General features: G+C 43.3%; 1 protein-coding gene across 4 annotated transcripts in view; it reads left to right on the top strand.

The window, feature by feature from the left end:
- The window catches only part of LOC138289089 (uncharacterized), a 153,414-nt gene extending 144,570 nt beyond the window's left edge, over positions 1-8,844 (top strand). For 3 of the 4 annotated variants that reach the window (XM_069230151.1, XM_069230152.1, XM_069230150.1), the window contains one exon: positions 4,259-8,844. In XM_069230151.1, coding sequence (XP_069086252.1) covers positions 4,259-4,379 — 121 coding nt within the window. In that variant the 3' untranslated portion in view covers positions 4,380-8,844. The remainder of the gene's footprint in view (positions 1-4,258) is intronic. The other variant, XM_069230153.1, reaches the window with a different exon arrangement.
- The last annotated feature ends 3,105 nt before the right edge of the window (positions 8,845-11,949 follow it).

The following is an 11,949-nucleotide window of genomic DNA, read 5'->3' on the forward strand; positions in this document are numbered from 1 at the left end:
CAGGCACCTCAGGCCGTGCCCCAGTTACCCCTGCTGCCCTCAGTGAGGAGGTCATTGACCTCCTCAGGACACTCATTGTTGGGCAGTCTACCCTCTTGAATGCCATCCAGGGTGTAGAAAGGGAGGTGCATCGGAGCAATGCATACCTGGAGGGCATTCATTCGGGTCAGGCTGCCCATCAGCGATCGTTCAACGCTCTGGCCTCAGCACTGACGGCAGCCATTGTCCCTGTCTCCAGCCTCCCTTTTCTGACTCCCTCCACCCAGTCCCAGTCTCCTGTTCCTCTGCCTATCCCATCCACACCATCAGACCAGCCTGCACACACCTCTACACCCAAGGGCAGCTCATCCAGACATAAGCACCACAGATCCCACAAGCATTCACCCAAGCAACATCCAGATGCAGACATGCCAACAGTCACTACCACCTCTGTGTCCCCCACCTCCTCATCTCCCCCCTCCCTCCCTGTGACGTCTCCACTCACACCTGCATGCACACCACCATCAGCCAGTACTTCCATCAACAGCACACCCTCCATTACAGTCCGCACACGTGCAGTCACCACCCCCACTGCCATTTACACGTCCCCTGTGTCCTCTCCCAGTGTGTCTGTCACCCCCTCTTCCAAAGCACACAAACGCAGGCAGCCACCCACCCAACAGCCATCCACCTCACGACAGCCTCCGTCACAAGCACCTGCACCCAAAGACAGCACACTTGACTCTCCTACAACCACATCCTCTTCCTCCACTCCCAAACCCACTACACCTACCCCTCCCTGTCCTCCCCAAGTCCTTTTCCTTTCCAACCTTGAACTCGTTCCAATCACTGACCCACCCCCTCCATCTGCTAAGACAAAAAATAGCACCTCAGCCACCACCAGCCCTGCATCTACTGTGACCATGGTGCAGGGCTATTGGAGTCCACCAGATCCTAGGGCAGGAACATCGGCCAGCAGCAAGGGGACAGCCAGCCCCCCCCTGGGAAGAGGACAAAGAAGAAAAAGGCCCGGCGCGACAAGCCTGAGACGGCTGCCACCAAGGACAGTAGCCTTGCCCCGTCACCTGCCACATCATCCAAGGGAGGCAAGGGCCACAGAGCTCCAGCAAAGGAGGGCAAGGGCAGCAGGGCGGAGAAGTCAGGCAGCAGGCGAGCTGCCCAGGAGGTCCCCACCAGCCCCATCCCGGGTGTGACGGACGACACCCATGGGCCCAGGACTCCATCACAGGAGGGCGCCGCGACCGCAAGTTCGGATGGTGAATGAGTGGGAAGTCTTGCCCAGGTCTGGCTCCCGAGACACACAGGACAAGCACTGCTGAACGGGCCCCGCCGGGGCAAGAACCGCTGAACGGGCCCCGCCGGGGCAAGAACCGCTGAACGGGCCCCGCCGGGAGGAGCACCGCTGAACAGGGCCCGCTGGGGCAAGAACCGCTGAACGGGCCCCGCCATCTCAAGCACCGCTCCGCTGGGCCCTTCATCTCAAGCACCGCTCCACTGGGCCCTTCATCTCAAGCACCGCTCCGCTGGGCCGTTCCTGTCAAGCACCGCTCCGCTGTGCCCTTCATCTCAAGCACCGCTCCGCTGGGCCGTTCCTGTCAAGCACCGCTCCGCTGGGCCCTTCATCTCAAGCACCGCTTTGCTGGGCCCTTCCTGTCAAGCACCGCTCCGCTGGGCCGTTCCTGTCAAGCACCGCTCCGCTGGGCCCTTCATCTCAAGCACCGCTCTGCTGGGCCCTTCCTGTCAAGCACCGCTCCGCTGGGCCCTTCCTGTCAAGCACCGCTCCGCTGGGCCCTTCATCTCAAGCACCGCTCCGCTGGGCCGTTCCTGTCAAGCACCGCTCCGCTGGGCCCCTCATCTCAAGCACCGCTCCGCTGGGCCCTTCATCTCAAGCACGGCTCCGCTGGGCCCTTCCTGTCAAGCACCGCTCCGCTGGGCCCTTTCTGTCAAGCACCGCTCCGCTGGGCCCTTCATCTCAAGCACCGCTCTGCTGGGCTGTTCCTGTCAAGCACCGCTCCGCTGGGCCCTTCATCTCAAGCACCGCTCCGCTGGGCCCTTCATCTCAAGCACCGCTCCACTGGGCCCTTCCTGTCAAGCACCGCTCCACTGGGCCCTTCCTGTCAAGCACCGCTCCGCTGGGCCCTTCATCTCAAGCACCGCTCCGCTGGGCCGTTCCTGTCAAGCACCGCTCCGCTGGGCCCTTCATCTCAAGCACCGCTCCGCTGGGCCCTTCATCTCAAGCACCGCTCCGCTGGGCCCTTCCTGTCAAGCACTGCTCCACTGGGCCCTTCATCTCAAGCACCGCTCCGCTGGGCCTTTCCTGTCAAGCACCGCTCCGCTGGGCCCTTCATCTCAAGGACCGCTGGCCCATTGACAGTGCCGGTTCTGTGTCGAGCAGGGCTTCAGGGAGCACTTGGGGCACCATGCCTCCTCCAATCGCAGTGGAGTCGGTAATCCATCTGATGGACTGTGGCTTTGCACCCCCCAGGATGGGACAGTGGGCATGGAGGTCCCTCGTGGATCTGGCGTCGTGGACTCATGTGGCTGAGGTGCCCCCCCTTCCCTTCCCCCTGAGGTGCCTGTAGTTTTATCATCTGATGCCCCTGCAGTGTTATCTCCAATGGTATCTGGTCTCCTGTGTGGGCTTTGCCAATGTGTTTGTGCACATTGGCCCACGGACTATGGAACTTTGACGGAATGTGCCGGACTTTTTGCCTATGGATATCTTGTTGACTATGTTCATTCCTTTTTTTTGTATCTTTTATATGGCATATTTGCCATTCCTTCAATGGAGCTATTTATACATATATTTTATCGCACATTTAAATTGTGTCTTTGCATTATTCCGGGGGGTTTGTGTGGTGTCACTCTGACTTGTTGCTCGGCAATGGGGTGTAGGTATTTGTGGTGGGGGGGTGGGTGTATGGCGCATGTGTGTGCCCGTAAGCTTTTCTCCTCCCCCCTCCCCTGTGTCGTAGGTGCAGTACTCACCGTTGTCGTCTGCGCCGGCTTTCGTACTCCTGGTAGATGAGCAGGTAGACAATAGCTGGTAGGATGTGTAATTCGGACTCCATACTGTCCTCCTTCCTCGTGGAGTGTGTATAGGTGAGCGTTTTCCCGTTCGTAGTCTGTTTCCGCCGTGTTTTTATCGGCGGGGCTCCCGCCCCGGAAAAGGTGGCGGATTGGTGAGTTGTGATAGGGTGGGCGGTACATTGTCTGCCGCCTGCCTGTTGGCGGTGACCGCCGCGCTGTTTGTCGGTCCCGCCGTGGCGGTCGGAGTGTTAATGTGGCGGCCTGTGTTGGCGGTTCCCGCCAGAGTTAGAATACCATTTTTTTGACCGCCGGCCTGTTTGCGGGTTGGCCGCCACTTTATCACCGACCGCCAGGGTCAGAATGACCGCCTAAATGTTTACTGTCATGTGTTAAGACACCAACATTGATCTTGATGAGTGCTGCTAGAAAAAAACTTATTGCCTGATCTGTGTAAGCAATTAAGAAAGTTCTGCAAGTATATCAGTTCTATCATACATTACTGGACAGGCATGTTGCAGCACCAGGGTCAGTCTGGGATACACAGTTATCCTAAAAGTTGATCATGGTAGATTTCGCTGCTAGGCAGCATGCTTAATAGCTGATTTAGATTATCAAGACAGTCCATTGTGTGTTTTGTTGATTGGTGTATCTGCCACATGAATGCATTTTGAGCATCCATGGGGGAGGCATTGGTAATGATTATACAGAGTCGCAGACATAGATAAAGGTAAATGTCCAATACGATGTCATAAACTATGGAAAACTGACTCTCATTCATTTAACTCTTTGATATTGAAAAGGCACAGCACTGCGAAATGTTGTGATAGTTGTACTGTAAGAAATGCATAACCATAAATCCGTTTTTTTAGAATGAAAGAATGACGCAATTGATATTAAAATTCATACTCCAGTACACATAGTGGCATTGTATATTCCATAGTAGATTCCACAGATTGCAAAGCATGTGCAAGAATCATTTATTTTAATTAACTTTTTATCCCCATCACCCTAGAGGATGTGGTAATCATGATTTGGAAACTACGAAACTCTGCATACCCAAGCCACCTTGGCCACCCTCTGCCTGCAATCTCAAGTAGCAACCTTTACTCATTAAGAAATTTCAATTGTGGGTTTAGATGTGTGGCCCATAAATACACATACACTAGGAGCTGTACATGCATTTCTAACTTCATCTACAATAATTAGCCCATTTTGTTGTTCATTTTAGGGTTTCAATAAAGGACGCGTTGGAATTTCCGGAGACTAATGATGCTGACGACAGAATAGACTGTCTCCTGAGCACTAACTCTCTTCATCCGCAGCCTGAAGAAACAAGTGCTGAAATATAAAAGCATTCATTTGATGTATTTCAACATGTTTTATTAAATAATGTAAAGCAACATTTGTGATCACACTACACGTTATCTATACCGTATACAAGAATGGTACAATAATGTTAGAGATATACAAAGCACAATGAAACTCCATGATGTTGGAAAATGCGTACACCAGCTGGTTTATAAACCTTATTTATGAAAGAAGATTTTTGCCAAGCACTTTGACTCCTGCTGTCGTCTGGTAACAAAACAAAAAAGTAGTACTTTTATATATAAGGTATGCTATGCACTGATTGTGAAGAGAACATTGAAACAAGGACGAAGCTATAAATAGTGCAGCAGGTGCAGTAGCCACGGGTGTAAGGGGGTTGTGAGGGGCCAAGTGAATACCAGTTATGGATGTCTTTAGCACAAACACTGGGTCATTAAAGGACGTTTTTGACTGATTTACGGTTCATTGCACCCATGTGTTAAAACTGCATGGTGATATTTTCTTTATAACCATACAAAACCCTTATTATGAGTGGCCCGCTGTGTTCTGACCCCAGTGCAAAACACTGCTTACCAAAGGATGAGATTTTCAAGTAATCCGAATTGTATCACACGTGGTAATTACTCGAATGGTAAAGTTTGCATACCCTAGTAACTTTTGGTAGGCCAAACCGTCTGGAATTTAAAGTGGAAAATGTCAGTTAATTAGCATATTAAGCAGAATTTGGTTCAGTAAACACCAAAACCTCCATGTTTTTCCCAAAAATGTTTAGTAGGTGGTTTATTGCACCTAATTAATTCCAATTCCATGCGGGGTTCGATAAATGTTTTAGATTTTCTAGGCCAGGACAACATAAAATTGTCTTCTGAAATATTACTTTCTAGTGGTGCATTTTAATTAAAACATCTATAAATCTAACCCTAGGAAAATTAGAAAATAAATTACTCTGTGTCAATGTACATTTCATCTTAGAATACAGTTAGACAAAACCTTCATCAAAATAACACAAATATCTTAGACGGAATGATGGACAGAAGGCAAAAACAACAATTTAAAAACTATACATCATTGAAATCTTGTGAACCAGTACACCATTCAAAGTTCAGCAAAACAAATAACAGTACATCTATCCTTAACGTTTGTTTAAGTGCACGATACATTACACATCTATGTGCACAACTGTATGTCTGAAGACTGATGTCCAGTTGCTCTTTTCTTTTGGTGTGTCTTTACAGACCCTGTTGGAACCTCTGCAGGACAACGTCACAGATGATGACACAGCACAGATTTAAAGACAAAGAGGATTAAGAAAATTGAGGGTGGGGCGTGTCTTCAGTTACTAACCGATCTAGTAGAGGCTTGAACTATGGGTCTGATACACCAATCTAAGGTCGCATGACAAATAATATCATTGTGTACAATACGCAATACTGCCCGAGATTATATTTGCGTTACTATGCATGTACAAATCCATCAAATCATAAAAAAATTGCATTTGGGAGCATTAGCAGAATGTTTGCTCCAGTACTGTAACTGAGGCACGTATTCCGTTGTGAATCCCCACAAATGTCTGTGAATGATGGGATGGAGGCCTGCGAGGAACAAGAGACCTCCATCACTGCCTTAACATTTGCAAAGACCCTTTTTCATAGCGGCACTTTACTTTTAATAGAGAGACAAATGATGCAAAAGGTCTCTGGCTTGATTAAGAGGACATTTGGTTCCACTGGAGCAAAGTAGGCTCACCCAAACCCACATACATAAGGTGGAAGTTACCCCTAGTGGTCCCCTTTCCCTTGGTGAATAAAATAAGACCCACTTTTAAAAAAAATGTTATGTCATGAAAGGGGAAAGGTTGTGGGTTAACAACGTGAGCTGCTGGCTTTTAGAGCTGGGAAACCAGGTTCAAGGCTCCTATTGACTCAACATTCTGTGATTCTGGGCAAATCACTTAATCACGCTGTGCCTACAAAAAGTAATGTGTATTTCTGTGGTGTAATTGGTGCTCATGTAAAGTGCTCTAATACCTTGGGATCGAGTTTGCGCTATATAAAACGTGCAAAAAAAGGGAATAGAATAGCGACGCAAAGAGGTAGTTCACTGCTGCCCAGATGCTGATGATTGCAAAAATCTAGTTTAAGACAAATGGCAATGGGCATAAGCAGCCCCCACCACAACCACAATCTTCTTGGCTGCTTTGTGGCCGTGGGGCTTCGATAAAGCAATGAGCACTGTGGAATAAAAACAGGTGAACTGCCTAGTTATTCCCTAATTCCCACCACACATACATTGCAAGAAATGCCAGCAGATAAAGAGGTGTGACTGTTCCCCGCACTACTCAGTGCAGTTTAGGCTTAACTCCAAAAGCTCGGCCGGAGATGGCCGACAATTACCATTTAGGAAACAGGGTTATACATTTCAATCAGAAGAACTATGGTGCCCTTATAATCACGTAAAAACAAAGCTGAAGTAACAACAGAAAAAAGAACCCTGCAGTTCCAGAACGAAATATTGCCATATTTTTTATTTTGAAACCAAGACACTCTGTGATTTGAGACTATGGCACGTTGTTCCTATTTATCAAAAATAATAATATAACCAGAAAATATAATCAGACATAAAAATTTAAATATTGTTAAAAATTATTACAATGTATCCCGCAGGCATAAACGGTAAACCATATTTGGAAATATTTGCCATACTAGGGTATGCTTCTAAAACATTTTTTTTTAAATGTCACAATGTATGATTCAAATTGTGAAGGGCAGTTATTCTGTCTTGTAAAGACCATATTGAGTGTGAAAACGTAGAGATCACAGTTAAGAAATGGCATGTTAACAAAAGTTGTCGATGTGTGTACAAGATACAATTTCTGAATGAAGTTCACCACTATTTCCAGAAGCCAGTCAAATCCAAAATGAATTTGAGATAATTTCTGTTGGCATATTCCTCCAGGGGATGTGGCTCCAGAATAACAAGTAGGAAATATAATTTTACCTTAGTATCGTAGTCAACATATCGGCCAAATTTATCAACCGGTAAGTACAGATTATTTAGACCCAATTCCACATATAAACACCTAGACAATATGTACAAATATGAGCGTAATTTATAAAAAAAATACATGCCAGGGACCAGAGTTTTGCCCAGATGCTCGTGAGTAACACTAGCATATGTTATGGCTGACGGATTCAAAGGCTGTGTAGTCTTGGTTCCATCTCATGCCTCTTTCATCCACCATCATACACTTCCTATCCCTTTATCTCACTCATTTAAGTTCTTTTTCTTACCTGCTTTCTTTCTTATGCTTTCTTTTTCCTTTTTCCTTCCCTCCTTCTTTATCCCTTTTGTGTTTTTCCTTTCTTGCTCCGAGACAAAATCGTAGGAGGAAACATTAGAGTCATCACCAAAAATGGGTGCTTGTGGCCCCCACCAGCAACTACCGGCTCAAGTTAAGAACTGCTCTAAATATATATCTTTCAGGTATGTAGAAAAGTAAATCTGTACTTTCCTATGTGCACTTACCTTTCTATATTGTGGGCCTCGAAATTTTGCTACAGTATTAAGACATCATGCTACTCCCTACTCGACTACAACCCTTCAGGGCACAAGAGGAGCTATTTCAAATTGAATATTAGCATCTAATTTTATTTACAACAACTGATTTGGCATTCACGTGACCAGTGATGATTGAACCTCTCTCACTAATCACTGCAGTAACTCTAATTTTGCCTGTAGGTGAACAGACACTTATCCTCTTTCAAGGATTGTTGGCACTGATATGTTCATTTATATGGATATATGTACTTATTTCCGCCTTGTTGTGCCCCCTGTGTGTGGCACTGTCACAATGTTGTTGTTCATTATATGAATGTTCCATGGAGGATCAATAAAAACATTAACAAAATAATATTAACATCTAAATTTAAGGTGTGTGAGTTTATGGTGTCAGAAATGTTTATAACTCTGATGGCAGATAAGCAGTTGACCAATGGACAACATTGGTCACGTAAAAAGGTGAAAAAAATAAACAATATATTTTGATTGCACAGTAACTATGTTTTTTCTTTAGTGACATGATCACTAAATGAAAGTCTTTGGGTGTTCTGTTTAGTATGTTATTAAAAGATAATTTAACTCTCTCGACAATCAAGTATTTAGTGGGTGTATTATTCTTGTGTAACTATTCGCATTGACAGTTTTGTAAAGTATATTAGATTGTAACATATGGGTTCATGAAATAAGTGTGAATATAGCTTAGAATTCGGACTCCTTTGAAAATCAAGAATGTTAGAACTTCTGACTGCAAGACAATATTTTGTGTACAACTGAATCAGAGTTGCTTTCTAAAAATGTAAAATCGAAATACGTTTATAAATTTGTGAGCAAGTGTGACGTTGTGATTGCTGACTATTGTAAAAGTGTACAAATGCATCATTGATGTATAATATATATTATTAAATAAATACACTATGACAAAATTAAGCTGCCAAGATTCATCAGCGTTTTGACAATTGTAATTGTTCCACTTGAAATAGATAATTGGAGGGACTGGCACTCAACCTATGATAAACATATCAGTATTCACAATAACACTTTAAACATGTAGCTGATAGTTACCCTCTCTTGCAAACGTTAAAATGCAATGTTTTTCAGTGTTCAAGTGGCCAAAAAGGAGGAACATATCTTAAAAAGAGGGTGCCTCAGTATATCTCAAAGACTGGTAATAATGTAATTGTAGTGTTCAATAGCAGCCTTGGCATGTAGAATCCAACAAAAACAGAGACCATGGTAACCAGAATTCTGCAGTAAGCTTGGCTGGATGCTATCTGGCCACATGTGCTGAGGACAGTTTCAGCCCTGACTATTGGTGCACAACATTTGCATTGTTTTTTTACTTGAATCTTGTAATGTGACCCCTGGACACAAGCATGGGCAAAACGGTTTTTTATTAGCCCATAAGAGAAACTGATCTTTTCAGTTATGTGAGCACGTATGGCCTTATTTGGTCTTTAGTAATTTTTATAAGGGGACACGTTAGAGGTTCAATGGACCTTTTAACTATGCTTAGAGTGATTCCACCATGTAAACAATCTTTACTCATAAACTAAACAGCAACAACATATTCATGAACAACAAATAAATTATCAAAACTTTGAGTCAGTAATCTTTACGCACCATGGCCAATGCGGCCATGAATAACCCTGTCTTTTAGTAAAATTAGAAAGTTTATCTCCCTATATTAACAATGCTAGCATCACATAAATTAATCTAAAAACCAAATGATATGCATATACAAACAACACAGGCTGACCACATCTATGAAAGAATCTCAATTTAAGTAATTAATGATTAGACCTTCAAAAGTTACAGTACAAATTAATAGCACCAATAACTGAACAACAGAGATAGCATACATCTAGATTCAACAGATAAAGAAAATCAATTATTTGTTAATAACATTTGTCAATGCATTGGGAAAACTAACAAACCCTCTGATCCGAATAGCATGTTTGGGCTTCATGCAAAGGCAATTTTAGTCAAAAGTTAATTTGAAAAACCATCTACGTAGGGCTCTATCAAAATAACGGTTGGTACCTAAGAGAAAAGAACAAACATCTATAACAGAAATAGTAACATTTTGTAATACCTCTCCTGAATGGTTTAGCAAGCTGCAGTTTCTTTGTCAGTTGGACATCTGTTTAATCAGCGTCAGCAACAGGAAAGTAAAAGGAAATGTCTCAGCCACGGATGAGCTCTAAGTTAACTGAACCAACTTAAAAGGCATCAAGCTAAAGAATCAGCATTAACACAATTACTCTATGAGGATGGCTATGAAGGAAAGGAATATCAGGAACTGCTCAACTCCTCGAACTGGACCACTAATGAATAAAGGATGGGATAGAACTACTAAACTGACTGACAAAAGACAGGGAATGGGCTAGAATGCAAAGTGTCTGAAATGGAAAAGCAACTGACTCTCATCTGCAAGGTGTAGTCTGCATTTACTAAAATCCATAGCAAATTTTCTGACACCGTCATTGGTCAGGAAATCTTATGTTCTCAGTAGAACCAATAGTCTCTAAATTCTAAATCTAAAATATAACTAGACAATCTTTTACAAGCAGATGATTGGCTCCTCTTCTCCCATTCCAATCGTCAACTTTGTCAGGTAACTTTTCAGTTGCAATCCTAGCTGTTGTCAGTGCGGCCATTGTTGAATCCTGGGAACACCTTCTTCTCACGCATCAAATCTACAAAGTATCAACTTCTAGTGCAGGGCATTTCAACAAACAGTTCTCATGAGAAAGTTTAAAACATTTACAAATCGCTTGGTCGGCTCAGTGTGAACAATGAACAACATTAACTCTCTGCTTTCACAAACATTTACGAGTATTCATTTTATGCCATGCAACTTAACATGAGGCTCTGTCAACTAGACCCAAACCTTCAAATTAATCAATGCCTATTATTATTTAAGCAAATTCATAACATCGAATTATTAGTATGATCCATTAATACACTTTATTCTACATGTGCACATCATTTAAACTATAAGTGTGAATTCTTTATTAATTGTCGTACAGGTGGCGGTGGCCACTCTAGTGGGCACATACTCCAAGACACACAATTTTCTCTACGTTAGCCTAATACATGTAAATTATTAACTATTAACTATTAATCAATGCAAATGCATTAGTAATTAACTCAGCATTCACAATCCCTCCTCTCATGACTAAATGTGTCTTCACACTTTACACCACACATCACAATTTTTGATAACCTAAGTGTTTCTTTCATTATAACCTTTTACATTTCTTTCCTTCCTAATTTTCTCTAAAGTATCTTTCTAATTTAATTTGTTTCCCTTCTCTGATCATTTTTCAACTTCTGCATTTTAATCACAGTGCACAATTTATGAATTCCCCATAATCGAATGATACAAATTATAATAATCAACATTATCTGCATTATTTTCATGATTATACCTTTCCCTAGTTTGCCCAGCCAAGCAATGGAAGCAAAACCTTTGCCAACATTTTCCCAGACTCCAGGTTCTTTCAGAACTTCTAAGTCAGAGCTAATATTGTTAGTAAAGCCTCTAATGTCTCTGCTACTGTTAGGAATAAATGTGCAACAATGACAACTTTCGAATTTTCATGGAATTTAGGATAACTCCCATTGATGGAATCACTGCTCCAAATATATCTCCAATTATGCCAGAGTAAGATTTTCTCTTTGGTCTAGCAAGGTGTAATTCATTCAGTTTAGGTGTCTCATTTAAGCTTTCAAATTGATACATTTTTGGGAAAACTATTCCCTAGTAACATGTGCCATACCATCCTCTCGGGAGATGGTAATAAGCCTTTGGTTCACACATGTAATAAACCCCTGGAATGACTGGGTCTTGTCCATTTAACATGAAAGACAATTTACGCTGGAAGAGAAACACGTCTGCATTCCCTTGTTCCTACAAACAATGTATCAGTTCTAGACTTTGGCCTATATAATCAAAGCTTCCCTACATGTAGTGCATCTAGAGCTAATTTCCCTTGTGTTTTGATTTCACTAAATGCATAGTCATTTCTA

Source organism: Pleurodeles waltl, chromosome 1_1 (genome assembly GCF_031143425.1).
Source record: "Pleurodeles waltl isolate 20211129_DDA chromosome 1_1, aPleWal1.hap1.20221129, whole genome shotgun sequence".
Lineage (NCBI taxonomy): Eukaryota > Metazoa > Chordata > Amphibia > Caudata > Salamandridae > Pleurodeles > Pleurodeles waltl.